Source organism: Nycticebus coucang, chromosome 6 (genome assembly GCF_027406575.1).
Source record: "Nycticebus coucang isolate mNycCou1 chromosome 6, mNycCou1.pri, whole genome shotgun sequence".
NCBI lineage: Eukaryota > Metazoa > Chordata > Mammalia > Primates > Lorisidae > Nycticebus > Nycticebus coucang.
Window position 1 is genome coordinate 68,994,666 of NC_069785.1, and position 19,603 is coordinate 69,014,268.

A 19,603-nucleotide genomic window follows, 5' to 3' on the forward strand; every position below is an offset into this window, starting at 1 on the left:
CACCTCCAGTATATGGGGCCAGCACCCTACTACTTGAGCCACAGGTGCCACCCAAGAAGAAGTTTTTTAATTCTCTTCCCGCCTCTGCTAAGAGATCACCTTATTGTATAGTAAAGTGTCTTGTATTCTCACAAATTAAATTAGAATTATTCTAACCAGCACTTTCTATACATATACAAATGTTCTGAGGCAACTTATATGAATGAGGGGGATTTCACCATAGATTAGATGTTTTTCTAAAAAGGTAGAAATATAAAAGTACAAGTAACACATAAAGATCTGAAGACAGAAAGATCTGTCCTCTTACTACCCAGAAATAACCATTATTGACAATTCTACACGTGCTAACATTCTTATTTATAAAAATATCATTCCTGCTACTTGAAATCTGCTTTTTTCACTTAACACATCTGTTATTGATAGCACAGCCTGTCAATAAAAATAGTTACATCATTATCTTAGAAGCTGCTTTGTATTCACATTATTACTAGTTGCTACTAGATTGCACAGCACAGAACTGGACTGTTGGGTGAGACAGAAAATTAGAAACTACTTAAATATTTAATATAATTTTCTATATCCAATGGTGTTTTTCTGCTGTGCAATATTGTAGCCATTAGCCACGTTTGCCATTTATTTATTTATTTATTTTTGTAGAGGAGAGTTTCACTTTATCACCCACCATAGAGTGCGTGGCATCACACAGCTCACAGCAACCTCCAACTCCTGGGCTTAGGCGATTCCTTTGCCTCAGCCTCCCAAATAGCTGGGACTACAGGCGCCCGCCAGAACGCTCAGCTATTTTTTTTGTTGCAGTTTGGCTGGGGCCGGGTTTGAACCCTCCACCCTCGGATTATGGGGCCAGCGCCCTGCCCACTGAGCCACAGGTGCCGCCCCATGTTTGTTATTTAAATTAGAAGTAGAAATTCTGTTCTTCATTCATATTAGACATTTTGTATTCTCACTGGCTACTATGGGTAGTACCTATTGGGCAACACAGATACGGGACATTTCCATCATTGCAGAAAGTTCTTTTGGGCAGAGCTATTCTAAGCAATCTAACTGACAACCATCCTTGTGTGAGCACTCAGACGTCTCAGATTATTGCCTGGATAAATTCCTAGAAACAGAATTACTGAACCATAAGGTGTTCACAAATAAAACTTCGATACATAGTACCCAATTGTCCTCCTTAAGCTAATTTACACTTCCAGTAAATGTAAATAATTTACTGGAATAAATCCAGTGGATAGCTGTAGGACAAGCTTGAAAAGAAAGGTAAGAAGATGTATATGTGATATTTTTCCTGTATCCAATATGGATATGTCCCAAATTTGGCAACCTCTATTTTGAGTAACTATAAACAAGTTTCGTTTCATATAAACATTTCATTTTTCTAAGGGGATAATACTGGATGGTTAATTTACCATAAAAATTGATGTAATTTATAATAGAGAACGGTTTTTATATTAATATTTTATAGGATCTGACTTTTTTGTCATGCTTATCACCAATAGCTTTAAAAAAAAAAAAAATCTGGGGGCGGCACCTGTGGCTCAGTGAGTAGGGCGCTGGCCCCATATGCCGAGGGTGGTGGGTTCAAACCCGGCCCCGGCCAAACAACAAAAAATAGCCGGGCGTTGTGGCGGGTGCCTGTAGTCCCAGCTGCTCGGGAGGCTGAGGCAAGAGAATCACATAAGCCCAAGAGCTGGAGGTTGCTGTGAGCCGTGTGACGCCATGGCACTCTACCGAGGGCAGTAAAGTGAGACTCTGTCTCTACAAAAAAAAAAAAAAATCTAGCCTTATTAAAGACATTCTTTCTGTGGGAATATGAACTTCATGTTTCTTCTGGAAACGTCGAGGAATTCTGTTTACAATGCTTTGGGGTTGTGCTTTTTCCAGGCAGCACAGCATTCTCAGAAGCAGTCCACTGAGCTCTTCCAGTGCATGTACTTCAAAGACAAAGACCTTGAAACTGATGAGCGTTGCATATCTGATGGAGTTATTTATTCAATTAGAACAAATGGTGTACTTGTGTTTATACCGAGGTATGTTCCATCTAATGCAATTATAAGAGATCATAAACTGAACGTGTAGAACACAAACAGCATGTTTGATATAATTTATATACATGTACATCTATAGCAGTCTTAGGATTTTACTTTCTTATCTAGCAAAATGTGTGTTTCCATCTGCTAATGTGAAATGAATATTTCAAAATATTTTGTTTCCATCTGCTAAGGTGAAAGAAGTATTTGGCGGTAAACCGCAGGAAAAGTGATTTGTTCTTAATCTAGAAGAAAACTAGTATTATAGATAAGTACGCATGGTCTGCATACTAAGAAACATTATCTCTGGATTTCTATTCTGGCAATGATTCAGGTTTGGGATTAAAGGTGCTGCTTATCTAAAAAATAAAGATGGCTTAGTGATCTCATGTGGCCCAGATAGCCGTTCTGAATGGAAACCAGGATTCCTTCAACGATTTCAAAACAAAATTACCTCTACAACGACAGGAGGGGAATCTGTTACCTTCCGTTTGTTTGACCATGTAACAGTGAGTCTGCATTTATGCTAAGTATTGTTTTCAATGTAAAGAACAAAGAATGTGATTTAGTAATATGTATTTTCTCCTCTCTGGTAGGTAAGAATATTTGTACAGGCCTCACGTTGCCATTCTGATACAATCAGACTTGAAATAATAAGCAACAAACCATACATGATACCAAATACAGAACTTCTTCATCAGAGTTCCCTCTTGAAGAGTGACTTAGTGAAAGAAGTAACTAGATCTGTGGAAGAAGCTCAGCTTGCCCAAGAAGTCAAAGTAAACCTCATTCAGGAAGAGTATCTAGAATATTGCCAGACAAAGGGAAGAAGCCTATACACACTTCTGGAGGAGATAAGGGACCTAGCTCTCCTGGATGTTTCAAACAATTATGGAATATGAAATATTCTTACTTCATTAAAAGAACTTTGTCTTATGTAAGTATTTTACCACCTTTTCAGACTTCCAATTTTGTGTGTCACTCAATGCTCTAGTCCATCAGGCCTAGGTAGCTACTTCGTATGTGTAAAATGTTCTCTCAACCATTAAAGTTGCATTACATCACTATGGAAACTGATTTTTCAGTTGAATAGAAGTTACTAGCCTCATTTTAATAAACCCAGAATTTTTGGCTATCCTGTCTCAAACTAGTTCTTTCAAAATAAATTGTATTTTTCCAATGATTGGTACTCTGAACCATTTGGGTAACAGACCCCCCTAATATTCGTCAGTTTTCAGTCACTTTAAGATGGTAAGACTTTGTCCTGTCCCTGTCCCCACTTTAAAACTCCTATTTTATATTGGAGTCAAGTTTTCCCTGCTGTCTCTACCACCAGTTGGGAATAGGCCAAGGGGAGGGTAGTGGAATGCACAGCTAGGTTGTCTCAAATGTCCCTTTTCACCTTCCTATTTTGTTGAGTACTTCTCAGATGATGAGGTACGCTGGCCTTTCCCTTGTTGAAAACTTACTTTGCCAGCAAATCCATCACTGACAAATTAACTCTGTCACTTGTACCGAATGCAGTTTGAGGGGGTAGAGGCCTGAACAGACCCTCCTGAGAAAGCAGTTTCTCTAGGCCTTTGTGGCACCTTGAAACTGGGCTCCATCAATCTTCTGGCTAACCCTCTATTGGCAGCAATAAGCCACAATCCTCTGGAATTGCACATGCCTCTGGCCCAACATGATGGCAGTTCCCAACAAGCCCACCACCCTCATTCCCTATGTTCTGGTGCTCAACTTTCCGGCTTTTCCATCAAACCATCTTTGTTTACCCCCACATGAAGTCAGCAAGATGCCTCTCTGTCATGGCTTTATGGATGGAAGCCAGTCTAGCACTATCAATCACCCCTTTCCCCAAGGGAAGAAGTGAAAGCCTTACAAACTAGTCTTTCTTACAAAAAAGTTAACCTTCTTCTCAGTATCTTCCTTCATAAAAACTAGCTTAGCCTCCCCCCCCTCCCCCCCCCCCGTGGTAATCTACCAAAAACCAGACCTTAAACTTGGTTGTCAAAATGACGCTTCTCATCTGTAACTACCCCTCCACCAGGGAGGAAGAACTCCCAATCAGGTCCTCTCAATATCTGGCTCCAACACTTTTAGCCTTATAGGCAACATTCCCAAATCTTCCTTATTCCCTAACCTTTATTTCTATATTGTTTTTGTACATGTTCTTCCCAGTACTTTCCCCCATGATACTTTGCAAGTTTCTCTCCAACCAGTTGGTATGATACTAAGAAGCATTCTTTGAATTCCCTAGCACCTATGAGGGCAGCCTCTTATGTTCTCTTTTAAGCATTAAAGTGACTCCTCAAAATACATAAACCTTAAACATTGTTAAAAGTGTAAATTGCAGAAACAGCGATGAACTTTCAAAAAGTCTCTAGATATTCTAAGACTTTTTTATTTTTACTTTTAAAAAATGGATACTAATATCAACATATGTACATCATTCAACTTAGTGAAAACAAGACATTCAGTGGCACACTAGCAGCAGAAGCTGGTTATTAACTAATCATTTTATACAGTCATATCTATATAAAAAACACTGAAGTGAATAAATAACTGAAGTTAATAAGTGACAAGCATAATTATAAATAACACTCAAAGTAGACAAATGCATAGTAATCCCAACCTTGTAGGATAACTAGTTAAAACATACATTTGCTCTTATTGGAGGACTATCTAACCTCAGTAACATTTATGGATGAAACAGTTACTATTGCACATTTAAAAAGGATTAGTCCAGTTGAGTTTCCTCTAATTTTAATTCCTCCTCTTCATTTAAAGTATTAGCAGGAACGTCATTATGTGGACTGTCCAGAATGTCTTTGTTTAGTCCATCTGACTCCTCCTCTTGATCCTCACCAGTATTAACCTCTTCAACTATCTCTGTGTTCATTAACATGTCTGAAAGAGAAACAGTATCATTATTCCTTATAAGCACCTGATCCAATCTGACTTCATAAATACAAATCTCTTCAAAATCTTAGATTAGGAGAAATGAAATTTATGATCACTTAATGTTAATTATGATCATTTTCTTCTAATAAACCCTTTTACAGTACTTTAAGTTTCTGTTTTATAAACAAACATTTTTATACATGTATGAAATCCACTTACAATGCAAATGGGTCTTGAATGGTATTAAACTTAAACTCTCAAATCATAGTAGAGGATAACTGTTCTCATTCAAACTCAGTACTTGAAGGGCCTAGCGTGGTGGCTCCCGCCTATAATTTTAGTACTCTGGGAGGATAAGAAGGGTAGACTGCTTGAGCTTGAGTTTGAGACCAGCCTAAGTAAGAGCGAGACCTCGCCTCTAAAACATAGCCCAGCATTATGGCAGACACCTATAATCCCAGCTATTTGGAAGCTGAGGCAAAAAGATCACTTGAGCCCAAGAGGTTGAGGTTGCTGTGAGCTATGATGCCACCGCACTCTACCAAGGGTGACATAGTGAGACTCTTGTCTCAAAAGATAAAAGATATTTTAAAAAATCAGTATTAGAAAGATTTTTTAAAAATCAAATGCACTTAACAGTTTTATATCAAAGTGACTTACAGTGAAGAAAACTTGAGATACTTCTTTCCATTTGGGAAAATTTTAAATTGTATATTACAAATAGGAGGTGAGCCTTAATACCTATTGCCAGGTATACCTGACACTGACCACAAGGAAGTCACTGCCATCAATAAATCATATCTTCATGTAATTTTTCAGATGTAAGTATTATAATAAAAGTTGTTTTTACAACATGGTATCTAGTACCTAAACTCTTATTTTCCCATTTTGAAAGGAAAAACTAGATTGGAAATGGAAAAAGACATATGTAATCCTTAACCCATTCAAAACCAATTTGCAATTCTTTTTAAATATAGTTGTTTTTTTTTTTTAATGAGACAGAGCCTCAAGCTATTGCCCTGGGTAGAGTGCTGTGGCATCACAGTTCACGGTAACCTCCAATTCCTGGGCTCAAGCTATTCTCCTGCCTCCGCCTCCCAAGTAGCTGGGACTACAGGCGCCTGCTGCAATGCCCAGCTATTTTTTGGTTGCAGCCGTCATTGTTGTTTGGCAGGCCCAGGCTGGATTCAAACCCACCAGCTCAGGTGTATGTGGCTGGCGTCTTAGCCGCTTGAGCCACAGGCACCAAGCCGTATAGTTTTTATAAACTTGGTTTCCAAATCCACAATCTGTCTTAAAAATAGCAAATTTTAAGGCAGTTTTAAAGATAAGCAAATCAATGGCCATCAAAAATGCACAATACAATAAAAAGCAATTCAGAAACTTCATGTCACAGCAAACCACTCTAAATTCCTCAAATGGGAACAGAAGACATTTTATATGTTTAGGGAATTATCACAAGAATAAATTTTCATAATTATTCTTAAGACAATACTATGTGTCACATGCTTTAAGGAGTCAAGGAGGAATTTATTTATTTTTTGAAGGATTTAAAATAAATATTAAGCAGCCTGAGCGAGAGAAAGACCCCGTCTCTACTAAAAATAGAAAAAACCCAGCTAGGTGTTGTGGTAGGCACCTTTAGGCCCAGCTACTTTGGAGGGAGAGGCAAGAGGATCATTTGAGCCCTGGAGTTTGAGGTTGCTATGAGCTATGATGATGCCATGGCACTCTAGCTTGGTCAACAGAGATTCTGCCTCAAAACAAACAAAATCTATTTTAAATGATTAAAAATTTCTTTTAAGAGGTACTCAGCTACCCAGAAAATCATCTTGGATTTATTTATTCTCTGAGGCTTCCAAATCGCTAACACACACATACTCTTGCTCTCTCAAATATACATAAGGTTAATATTACACTTCTCTATTCTCAAAAGTATTTTATTTGGAGGGACAGTAAGGAAGTTAAAATTTCTAACATGCCCTTGATATATTAATGGTAGCACATAAAACCCAGCATAAAATTTACCATTTCCTAGGGACTGACTATTACTCAGTAGCTTTGCCTGTCTTCTTTCCAAGGCCAGTTGTTTATTTCTCTCGATTCTTTCTTGTTGCTCTTCTGTTAGGATTCTATTTGACTCAGAAGCAAACTTCTCACTTGCAGATGAGTTTGTCAAAAAGGGATCTAAATCAGTAGCAGATACATCATGGCCATTATTTTCCCCTACTTCATCTGTAGTAGAAAAGAAAAGGTTTTAATACATCTGTAGTATTAAGACTAGTTAGAGGAAGACCTAATGCAGCTTTAAATTGAAAAACAGTTTAAAGTGGCAAGGGACCAAATCTGAAGAAATAATTTGTGACGCCCATAAGAATGCTGTGTATATAGGCTTGATTCAATAAAAATATTTGTAAATCACTTTAAAGAGGCATGTTAAGTCAATTGGAAATATGAAAAATAAGCAGAAAGTAAAAGTTCTTAATTATGATTAAAAATATTTTATACTTGAGCTAATAAAAGAGCTTATAGAATCCAAATCCTATTCTTGTTCTACACTAAACATGTTTTAATAGCCTACCAGTGTCTATATGGTACACAGTAATAATTTTTATATAGGCTATTATCCTTTGTAGGGAAAAACACAATGAAAAAGGAAAAGAAATTTAGAAATCCGTACACATATTTCCAACTTAATTTAAAAAAACAATTTGGTGCTCTCTACATTAGTGTTAAGAAATACTTAAAGCCCTGTACACCAGTTATCTCAAAGGAGAAGGACTGAAAGTAAATTATACCTTACAGTTATATTTCATGACAATTAAGAAAAATTAAGTTTTAATAACCTATTTAAAATAAGAACTGGCAGTGAAGAGCTTTCAGTTATCCTTATGACAGAATTATTATCCAGTCCTAAACTACTCTACAGGCAGCTCCACACTGCAGGAGGGTGGGAAAAGTGGGCCCTCATTTTTTAATTTCAGACATAACAGCCGTTTCCAATTGTCTAGTCAAGTACAATGACAAATATCATCTTATTCTAACCAAAACAGTCCCAACAAAATGCACCAATCATAGCGTAAAAAGGTTCTGCAAAATAACAAAATGTCTGCAGGTAGAATAGAGGCACAAGCAAGAAATAATTTAGAACTGACACTTAACCTGCTCTCTACATCATCCACATAATGGGATTTAAAATAAGCCCATCATGGGCGGCACCTGTGGCTCAGTGGGTAGGGTGCCGGCCCCATATACCAAGGGTGGTGGGTTCAAACCTGGCCCCAGCCAAACTGCAACAAAAAAACAGCCAGGTGTTGTCACGGGCGCCTGTAGTCCCAGCTACTCCGGAGGCCGAGGCAAGAGAATTGCCTAAGTCCAAGAGCTGGAGGTTGCTGTGAGCTGTGACGCTACAGCACTCTACTAAGGGCAACAAAGTGAGACTCTGTCTTTAAAAAACAAAAAAGCCAGGGCGGCGCCTGTGGCTCAGCGGGTAGGGCACTGGCCCCATATGCCAAGGGTGGCGGGTTCAAACCCAGCCCCGGCCAAACTGCAACAAAAAAATAGCCGGGCGTTGTGGCAGGCACCTGTAGTCCCAGATACTTGGGAGGCTGAGTCAAGAGAATCGCCTAAGCCCAAGGATTTGGAGGTTGCTGTGAGCTGTGTGGGAGACGCTACGGCACTCTACCGAGGGCGATAAGGTGAGACTCTGTCTCTACAAAAAAAAAAAAAAAAAAAAAAGCCCATCAGATCTGATAAGTTGGTCAAACAATTCAAATGACCACTTGACATACGAATTTATATATACTATCCTGAAATTTAAAAATCATGATATTTAATCCAATTCTTGATAATTAAACCCCTTTTTAAGGTTTCTTCCTTAATTGTAAAAGAAAAAAAGCCAGCTGCTTTTCCTTCCTGATGTAGAAAAAATAATGTAGCAAGAAACTAAAATTCATTCCTTTTATCATGCATAATTTTATATGTATTTATAGTCTACATAGAAAACAATGCTAGAGAAGTTAAGAAACAAGTATTAAAATCACTTATGAAACACATGAAGTTTTTTTGGTTTGTTTGTTTTCAGACAGAGGATTCACTATTTTGCCCAGGCTGGTCTTGAACTCCTGGCCTCAAGCCATTCTTCCACCTCAGCCTCCTGAATAGCTACCTAGCTGGGATTACAGAAGCAAGCTACCTGTAGCTCCATCTATATAGGGTTTCTTTTTTTTCTTTTTTTATTAAATCATAGCTGTGTACTTAATGTGATCATGGGGCACCATACACTGGTTTTATAGACCGTTTGACACATTTTCATCACACTGGTTAATATAGCCTTCCTGGCATTTTCTTTATAGGGTTTCTAATGTGGTTTATCTTATGGGGATAACAAGATTCTGAATCAATTAATAATGAAATACATAAAGAACTCACAAAAGAGATATCTTCAATAGTAAATGACCTATTTAAGTAATGTTTTCTGGCAGGCGAGAATTCTACCACTGAACCACCAATGCAACCGGCTAAGTAATGTTTTTTGAAAGGAGCTTGTCCTTTTAAGTAGAATAAATATGAGATTAAAAACATAATCAGGGGGCGGCGCCTGTGGCTCAGTGAATAGGGCGCCGGTCCCATATGCCAGAGGTGGCGGGTTCAAACCCAGCCCCAGCCAAAAACCACAAAAAACAAATAAATAAATAAATAAATAAAAATAAAAACATAATCAGGGTTCAGTGCCATGGCTCACGCCTTATAATCCCAGCACAATAAGAGGCCAACACAGGAGGATTGCTTGAGGACAAGAGTTCAAGACCAGCCCAGCAACGTATGACTCCCAGCTCTACTCTACAAAAAAAAAAAAAAAAAAAAAACCAAACCCTAAAACACACAAAAAACCAAACTCAGCAAGTGTAGTGGCAGGCAATTATAGTCCTAGCTACTTTGGAGGCCAAGAAGGGAGGACAGCTTGAGCCCAAGAGCTCCAGGTTATAGAGATCTATGAACTCGCCACAGTCAGCTTTGCAAGAATGACACCCTGGCTCAAAAAAAAGGAAGAAGAAAAAGAAAACATATCTCACAACAAAGTCTGTGATTTAAATCTCTTACATGTTCCCTGTATTTTAGCATGTTTGTAATTCCCTTAATAGTCCTATTAATTTATGCCTATCTACAATCAGCTTCCTATATCCAAAATCACCTCTGCCTGACCTCTCCTGCTTATCATTCAAAATACTTGTTATAATCTCTGTAAAGCTTTCCCCTTCTCTGGGGAAGTATGCTCTCCTTTGTACCCCATCCTTTTCCCTATTCATACCTCTACATATCAGACTACTGGCAATATTATATGTCTGACTATTCACTAGTCTGTTAGCCAAAATGTTTATATCTGGATTATTTAAATCACATTCCTTCACACTTTTAAAAGCAATTTATAAGTAACTTTGGGGGATTCTATACAGAGCTTGTATTTTCTATCACATTTCCTAAAAGTTAAAAAAACAAAAACATGTATGGAACCATCGCACAGAAAACTGATAGCTATACAGACCCTGTCGGCAGGAACCATCTGCTTTGATGTATGTGACTGTCTATGGTTGCACTGTACAACTAACAATGCAATCATTACCAAGAACAGTCACACAGGTCTTACCAAAGTCTTATATCCAAGATCTGTACTTCAAGTGAAATGCAAACTTTCATTATCCAATTATTCTGCCTAATTTCCCAGGGCTACTTTCTCTAATAGTATATATGTATAAGAACACTATTCTTGATATTTGTTTTTATTAAGAAGCACTATAAAGAAGCACATTAGAACTCTCCTTCTGACCCTGCAATCACACTACTAGGTATCTACCCAGAAGAAAAAATCATTTTATCATAAGGACATTTGCACTAGATTGTTTACTACAGTTCAATTTACAATCACCAAGACATGGAAACAACCTAAATGCCTATCAACTCAGGAATAGACTAAAAAAATTGTGGTTATATGCACACCATGGAATACTATTCAGCCATAAAAAAGATGGGAATTTCACATCTTTTGTAATATTCTAGATGGAGTTGAAACACATTCTTCTTAGTAAAGTACCACAAGAATGGAAAAGCAATTATCCAATGTACTCAATACTAATGTGAAGCCAACAATCTAAATGCAAGCCCTGAGAAAAACTCATTTCAAGCTGGGGGGAAGGGTAATGAGAGAGGGGGAGAGGGTTGGGGTGCTCTCCCTGAATAGGCACTGGGTGGGGGTGTTTGGTACACCTTTAGTGTGTGGGACATAACCACAAGAGGGACTCTACCTAACAAAATAAAATATTTTGACCTGGCTTTTTGGACCCTCACATTAACCAGAAAGAAATTTACTTTAAAAAAAAAAGCAGCACTTCCTACAATCCCATTACTGGGCATCTATCTAGAAGGAAAAAAATCCTTTCATCATAAGGACACTTGCACTAGACTGTTTATCGCAGCTCAATTTACAATCACCAAAATGTGAAAACAGCCTAAATGCCTACCAACCCAGGAATGGATTAACAAGCTGTGGTATATGTACACTATGGAATACTATGCAGCTATTAAAAATGAGAGACTTTACAGCTTTTGTATTAACCTGGATGGAAGTGGAACACATTATTTTTAGTAAAGCATCACAAGAATGGAGAAGCATGAATCCTAAATACTCAATTTTGATATGAGGACGATTAATAACAATTAATGACACGGTAGGGGTGGGGGAAGGGGAGAGCAAAGAAAGACGAGGGAGTGGTTGGGAAAGGAAGAGCAGAGAGAGGGAAAGAGCGAGGGGGTGGGGTCTTGGTGTGTGCCCCACCTTTTGGGAACCAGACATGATTCTAAGAGGGTCTTTATCTAACAAATGCAATCAGTGTAACCTGGTTTCTTGTACCCTCAATGAATCCCCAACAATAAATTAAAAAAAAAAGCAGCATTATAAAGGATCAGTGGGTCTCCAAGGTTCGCAAAGGCTCATATTCTATGGCTAAATATATCTTTTACATCATCTCTAAAGATACTAGAGCCATGTCTTTAAAACACAAATTTTCTACACAACATTCTAGACATAACAATGCATTTTAATGTGTTCCTATTTATTGTACTTTATTATACTTTAATTATATACATAATGTAGACTAAGGATCCAATCCTATAATACTGCCTACCTTAACTAGATCCATTTCTAAAAAGAAAATGGTTATAACATAGGAAAACCTGCATTCTTACCATCATTAACAAAATCTTCATGTAAAATAGGGAGATCAAGTCGAATTCGTTTTAAACAGGTCTGAAAATAGAAATATTTTCACATTTTTACCAATGGTCATTTATTCAACTTTTAGTTTCAAAAAAACTGTTCTTCAAATAACAACTGTAAATTTTCCCTTTCTACCCAGACTTCAAAACAAAGACCCCAAACAGCAATTTAGCTTCATCTAAATCTATCCTTCTACCATTTAACATTGTGAATGATATTCATAATAATATCAATACTTACCTGAACCTCCTTCTTATTTCCCAGGTATTCAACTCTTTCAATAAAATCCTCAAATTGCAGTTTAGGGAATAGCCTATGTGCCCAATGCTCCATGTGTCTGATTAGCATCTTCAAGTCTTCAGCCTGGCACATAAAAATAAAAATGCTAAACAGAAGACTCAATCTCATAACAGAGCCTGTCAGCAACTTTTAGAAATGAAAAGCAATGCCAAAGTCACCAGTATCATTTTATCTTTATAAAGTTGAAAAACTTTCAGAAAGAAGTTTAATAAGAAAAATATATATATATTTTTTTTTGTAGAGACAGTCTCACTGTACCGCCCTCGGGTAGAGTGCTGTGGCGTCACACGGCTCACAGCAACCTCTAACTATTGGGCTTACGCGATTCTCTTGCCTCAGCCTCCCGAGCAGCTGGGACTACAGGTGCCCGCCACAATGCCCAGCTATTTTTTTATTGCAGTTTGGCCGGGGCTGGGTTTGAACCCGCCACCCTCGGCATATGGGGCCGGTGCCCTACTCACTGAGCCATAGGCGCCGCCCCAAAATATTTTTTTTTTTTTTTAATATAGGCAAAGAAAAATATTTATTCAGGTCTTAGAGGACTACAGTCTAAAAGAGCACTGGATACAGATCTATAAAACTCAGAGGAAAAAAAATCACAGCATGAAAGCTTAATAAGGTAACTAATTATGTATGCCTTTTCAGAAATATAAAGTAAACCTCCTAAATAAGCCTTAATAAAATATGTCAAGGTACCTTCTAGAAATAACTAAACACTATGACAAGTCCCTAAATCTTATACAAAGAAAAAAGCATTGAAAATTTACAACTGTAAGAATATATAAGAATCCCCACAGGCAAACTACCAATGACTAACAAGAACAGTTTAAACATTTTCAAACCATAATACGTCTCTGTATTTGAAATTCCAGTTAAGGTTTTCTTAAAGGAAAATGAAAAACAAAGTTTAATAAATTTGACTAATGAATAAAAAAATGATAAATTCCTGGTCTTACTGTAAAATATTTCATTCTTGACTTAACAGGGTTTTAAAATAGAAGAATGATTAAAGCACAGGCTCTGAATTACACTGCATAGATTGATATCCTAATTCCACTACTTAATAGCCATTAGCAAATTGTTAGTAAACTCTATCACTTTACCTTTGCCTGTTTTTTTTTTGGTCACCCAGCAAGTTGGCAATGTGCCTATTTCTTCATGTATAAAATAAGAATAATTGGGCTCGGTGCCTGTGGCTCAAGTGGCTAAGGTGCAAGCCACATACACCTGAGAGGGTGGGTTCGAATCCAGCCCAGGCCAGCCAAACAACAATGACAGCTGCAACCAAAAAATAGCCAGGCGTTGTGGTGGGTGCCTGTAGTCCCAGCACTTGGGAGGCGGAGGCAGGAGAATTGCCTGAGCCCAGGAATTGGATATTGCTGTGAGCTGTGATGCCATGGCCCTTTACCAGGACGACAGCTTGAGGCTCTGTATCAAAAATAAAATAAAATAGGAATAATTGGGCAGTGCCTGTGGCTCAGTGGGTAGGGCACCAGCCCCATATACCAAGGGTGACGAGTTCAAACCCAGTCCCAGCCAAACTGCAACAAAAAAATAGCCAGGCATTGTGGCGGGCACCTATAGTCCCAGCTACTTGGGAGGCTGAAGCAAGAGAATCGCCTAAGCCCAGGAGTTGGAGGTTGCTGTGAGCTGTGACGCTACAGCACTCTACCGAGGGCGATAAAGTGAGACTCTGTCTCTACAAAAAATATTAATTTACCCTAATTTAAAAAAAATTAATTTACCCTAATTCATAGGGTTATTGTAAGGATTAATAAAAGTGCCTGACACAAAGCAAACCCTTTAATGTTTGCTACTGTTGCTTTTTGACCCTCTCTGGAAGCCACCGGTCAAAATGATCAACTATACCAATGACTAAATATATAATACTGAGAATATAATCTTATTCCACCATATTGATAATAAAACCTTCAATCATGTAAGACCATTTCCCAGTTGTTGGGAGTAACTGGTCAACCACCTCAAGATGTCAGATTAGACCCAAAGGACATAAGAAAAATTAAATAAAGTAAGTGTCAAGTCATACATGAAGAAAAAAGCTGTGAGGATTCAACATTGTGAGAAAATAAAAGACAAAAAAGTATGAGAGGAAAGAACAAAAGACTAAACTCTCAGAACCCACCTTTGCTCACTGAAGAAACACAAATTACATATATAAGATTACTTATTTTAATAAGAACTTAGTATTCACAAAATCAAAGACCAATTTACCACTACTACTTGAAAATTTCAGCAAGGGCAATGAATTAACTGATCTGGGTATGATTTTTTTAAGTATCTTGATCCATGTTTAGTTTTGTGGCAAAACGAAACAGAGGCTTATATTCTCTCTTATGCCAAATGAAGCTGAGCAAATTATAGTTCTTGAGCCTTCTACATTTGAAATCTTGGGATGACTTTTAACTCCTCCTTTTTTATCTTCCTACATCCAATCATTACAAGCTCCATCTATTTATCTCTCGACTACTACCCCACCGAGATACCCTCACTTCATCCCACTGATGATATAACAGCTTGAGTTGTCTGCCTCCACTCTCTTCTCCCTGTTGTAGGGAGTACCACTGTAGTGAGTTGTGGAACATTATTCCTAGCTAGGCTATGAAATGAAACATCTAGGTTCAGCCTTTAACTGTTAGCAAACTCTAAAACTCAGTTTCCTGAACTACATAATGGCACCAACACCTGCCCTACAGGTTGAAAACTAGAGAATATATTTGTAACACTTTATAAAGAACAAAACTCTATAAAAATACACTATTATCTGCAAAACAAAATATATACTCCTACCTGATTCAAACATAAGAGAATTTTAAACTATGTGTTTGTACAGTGAGTGACAGTTATGAAACATCTTCCATTTTCTTTTCTTCTTTAAGAGGTGGGGTCTTGTTGCTCAGGCTGGACTCAAACTTTCAGGCTCAAGTGATCCTCCTGCCTCAGCCTCCAGGTAGCTAGGACTACAGGTGCATACTATGCATGCATATGCATTTACCATGCCCAGCTAAAAGACTTTATTCTTAAACAAACTTTATTGATGCCTATTATGAAGCAGGCATTGTGCCATCTCTTGTGATCCCTATAGATAGAGTCCTTGCCCTTATCAAGCTTAAAATCACTCTTTAAGGAAGACAACATAAATTTTATTCCTCTAAATTATAAAATAAAAACAGAGTTAGAGATGCGGCTGTAATTTCCCGGAAGCTCAAGTGGCAGGAACAGACGATATAAAGACACACTTTCTAATTCTTCAAACAATGCCCTTTTTACTACATCACAACTATGTTTCAAGAGATACTGAATAATAGTATCTGTAAAGCATTCTGAGGTTCCCAGGAACATATGACCCACAGTTTTATTACTGTCTTAAAAAACAGAAATCTAAAATAAAAATCAGACATTCCTTACCTCATGACCTTTACCTTTGAATTTTGCCTTATCAAACAAATTCCTTAAGGCTGGAAGGCCTCTCTCTGAAGTTAATCTGTGGAAAGAAGTATGTTTTAGGCTCAGTGCCTGTAGCTCAGCGGCTAGAGCACCAGCCACATACACCTGAGCTGGCGGGTTTGAATCCAGCCCAGGCCAACTACAACCAAAAAAAAAAAAAAAAATTGCCAGGCGTTGTGAAAGGTGCCTGTAGTCCCAGCTACTTGGGAGGCTGAGACAAGAGAGTCGCTTAAGCCCAAGAGTTTGAGGTTGCTGTGAGCTATGGCACTTTACTGAGTTAGAGGTTGCTGTAGAGCCATGGCACTCTGAGGGTGACATAGTAGGACTCTATTTAAAAAAAAAGTGTAAATGCATAAGAAATAGCAAATATACCTTTGAGCATCCAGCTTGGGTATATTCCTTTTAACTGTTCTCTTTGGAGGTACAGGAACAGGTACTCCACTTCCTGAATCTGGTATAAACACATAAAGATTCAATGTTACTGTACTTAAATTAATTTAAGCCTTTTTAATAAAATACATTATTTCTAAACTGACAGAACTTAACATGGAACAGTTTTTTAAAACTCTCTATACGGACCTTCATCAAGTTCAGCTTCTTCACCATTTTGTCTCCCTGGAGAAGCTGGAGGTGGGAAAGGAGGAAAAGTTTCATCTTCTATATGCTCATAATCTGGTAGGTCAAACAGGCCATTCTCCTGTGGTTCTAACATCTTCTCCTCTAGGCGGAAAATGTAAAATTATTTTCATTCATCCAAATAGCCTTCCTATTTCATAGTCAAATTTGACCTACAACAAAATTCATGTTTTTCAACCAGTTAAACCACATTTCAAGCTCACATATCATGAAAAGTAGAGAAGATACTAATTACGAGAAAAAGGACTAGGCTAGAAATCAGAACTGAGTTCTAATGTAGTCCCTACCACTAAATACTTACATGACTTTCTTAAAATTATTGAGACAGAGTCTCACTTTGTCACCCTTGGTAGAGTGCCATGGTGTCACAGTTCACAGCAACCTCAAACTCTTGGGCTCAAGTGATTCTCTTGCATCAGCCTCCCTACAGAAGCCCGCCACAATGCCTACTTTGTTTTTTGTTTGTTTAGCAGGCCCAGGGCAGGTTCGAGCCCACCAGTCCCAGAGCATGCAGCCAGCGCCCTAACCACTGACCTACAGGCACCCAGTCTTTTTGTTTGTTTCGTTTTTTGAGACACGGTCTCACTTTGTCATCCTCAGTAAAGTGCTGTGATATCACAGCTCACAGCAACCTCAAACTTCTGGGCTCAAGCGATTCTCTTGTTTCAGCCTTCTGAGTAGTTAGGACTATGAGCACCTGCCACAACACCCGGTTATTTTTAGAGACGGGGTCTCGCTCTTGCTCAGGCTGGTCTCAAACTCTGAGCTCAGGGCAATCCACCCGCCTCAGCCTCCCAGAGTACTGGGATCACAGTCATGAGCCACCATGTCCGGCCAGTATCTATATGACTTTGAACAAATCATTTTACCTCATCCATTGAGCTCTCTGTACTAAAAGGATAAATTTGACTTTTCAGGGCCAGGCATGGTGGTTCATTGCTGTAATCCTAGCACTCTGGGAGGCTGAGGCGGGTGGATTGCCTGAGCTGAGCCAAGAAAAGTTCTTAAACGCTTCAAAGGCACCTATAACTCTTCATGTACAAAAAGTGAACTATTCACAATTCAGTGAATGACATCTATCCAGCCATGCAAATTAGAAACCTTTTAAGACACACTGACACTTCCTCCACCGCCAACACCACCCCCATATATCCTGTCCATTTTATTTACTAAATATCCCTCGAATATGTCCACTTCTATGTCCATAACCAATCCCAACATTTCTTATTTGGGTTACACCAATACTCCCATCCATCTTGCCTCCTTCAATCCAGTCTTCATATTACAACTAAACTGAACCTTTGAAAATGTAAAGTTCTCAGAACAGAAGCCCTTCGTCGGAAAGGAAGTTCCGCCTGGCTGACCCAAAGTCCCCCTTGGGTGCCACCCCTAAAAATCTGAAATTACCCACTCCTCTCCGACAAGTTTGTCTATTTCCTTCAACCCCGCTCATTCATTCAATATTCACAAGACGCCTTCTACAGTTAGCCACCACTAAAGAGAAGGGGGGGATGTAAAGACATACCAATACCAGAAATACGCTTCCTCTCGCTACACGTGTAGGCTGGGTGTAGTAAGCGGCAACCAGACACCTACACAAGGCGGGAAGCGCGCCCGCCGCCACAGGTCCAGGCGGGTCAGGCCTCCCCTCATCTCCAGTCCCGTCCCGTCCTCCAGCCTGCTCACCCCTACTCTACTCTGCGGCCCTTCCGCCCTCTCGCTCTCTGCCTGGCTTCCCAAGACGCCTCTCCCCTGAACAATTCCACTCACCAGCCAGCAGCTCTCAATCCAGGATCCAAGCAGCCAGAACCGTACGCGGGCGAAGGTAAAGCGCGCTTCTCGCGAGACTCGGAAACTCCAGCTTCCAGACCAGCCGACGCCTTTGACGCCAAATCTGCGTGCGTTGTGGGCGGTGCCTGCAGGACCCGGCCACCCACCCAGGGTCTGGGCGGGTCTGCGCGTCCCGTGAGTTCCTTCACTTCCGTCCTCCTGAGTTCTTCAGAGCAATCAAACTCCTATTTGCATAAAGGTCATATACGTTGCTTCTAGGCATCATTTTAAACGTTGGAAATAGGTCTCGGTTGCTAGAAAACTGAGTTGTGGATGGAGTAAAAAGGATAGAGGCAAGCAGTAAAGGTACCTCTTCTTTAGTTAAAAGCAGAATTGTTAATTTAATGAATTCATAAACAATTTAATGAATTGTTTATTAAAAAGAGGTGGTATGGCCGGGTGCGGTAGCCCACGCCTGTAATCCTAGCACTCTGGGAGGACCCTGTCTCTTCTAAAAAAAACAGAAAACCTAGCCTGGCGTTGTGGCGGGCACCTGTAGTCCCAGATACTCGAGAGGCTGAGGTAAGAGAATCTCTTGATCCAAGAGTTTGAGGTTGCTGTGAGCTGTGAAGCCAGGGGACTCTACCGAGGGTGACATCTGTCTCAAAAAAAAAAAAAAGGGAATAGTATTAAAACATGAAGGCTATTAAAAAACCAAGTGCAGGTGATACCCGGAATTTTGCTCTTCAGTAGGTTCTTGGTCTGGGTGATTCGAAGAATGAATCCACGGACCACAGATCAGTGGTAAGACAGGATTTATTTACAGAAAAGAATACAGAAGTGCCAGAGCTCCTGGCAGAGAGAAAACAATTCAGGAGAGAAAAGCTCTCCCTCTGTCTGTCTGTCCCTAGGCTATTTGTCTAGGGGTATATATAGTCGCATGGGGCCCTCTGTAGTTACATTAGTGTGTCTGGGACATGTCTGGAACATGTCTGGCCCTGGGTAGTTACATTTAGCATGTCTGGGACATGTCTGGGTTGCAAATGAATGGCTACAATCCCTTTCATTCCCAGGCCTAGGAAATGGGGCCCCCCTGCCCAACCTCCAGCCGGCTGGTTCTGCTGCTTGCTGCCACTGCACCAACATTGCCAAGGCAGAGGCAGCACGTCTGCACCCCCCAGCTCCATGAGCTGGCTGGGATGCCACTTGT

General features: G+C 39.4%; 2 protein-coding genes and 1 non-coding gene across 6 annotated transcripts in view; 1 reads left to right on the top strand and 2 right to left on the bottom strand.

Moving 5' to 3' along the window:
* Positions 1-3,195, top strand: part of DIS3L (DIS3 like exosome 3'-5' exoribonuclease) — a 43,795-nt gene extending 40,600 nt beyond the window's left edge. For all 3 annotated transcript variants that reach the window (XM_053594338.1, XM_053594340.1, XM_053594339.1), the window contains 3 exons: positions 1,903-2,048; positions 2,383-2,557; positions 2,645-3,195. In XM_053594338.1, coding sequence (XP_053450313.1) covers positions 1,903-2,048; positions 2,383-2,557; positions 2,645-2,950 — 627 coding nt within the window. In that variant the 3' untranslated portion in view covers positions 2,951-3,195. The remainder of the gene's footprint in view (positions 1-1,902; positions 2,049-2,382; positions 2,558-2,644) is intronic.
* A 1,006-nt stretch (positions 3,196-4,201) lies between these two features.
* TIPIN (TIMELESS interacting protein) lies at positions 4,202-18,519 on the bottom strand. 2 transcript variants are annotated; one of them, XM_053594342.1, is made up of 8 exons: positions 18,149-18,321; positions 16,567-16,707; positions 16,360-16,438; positions 15,949-16,024; positions 12,463-12,585; positions 12,192-12,252; positions 6,978-7,184; positions 4,202-4,955 (listed from the first exon to the last, which is right to left on the bottom strand). In XM_053594342.1, the coding sequence occupies exons 2-8, from the start codon at positions 16,697-16,699 to the stop codon at positions 4,786-4,788; spliced, it is 849 nt and encodes a 282-aa protein (XP_053450317.1). In that variant the 5' UTR covers positions 16,700-16,707; positions 18,149-18,321; the 3' UTR covers positions 4,202-4,785. The 2 variants fall into 2 exon arrangements, with proteins under 2 accessions (XP_053450317.1, XP_053450316.1); XM_053594341.1 differs by lacking the exon at positions 18,149-18,321 and adding an exon at positions 18,394-18,519 and having other exon boundaries at positions 4,204-4,955.
* LOC128589509 (small Cajal body-specific RNA 14) lies at positions 10,452-10,585 on the bottom strand. The gene has a single exon (XR_008381071.1). It is a non-coding gene; the product is annotated as a small Cajal body-specific RNA 14 (non-coding RNA).
* Positions 18,520-19,603: the final 1,084 nt, after the last annotated feature.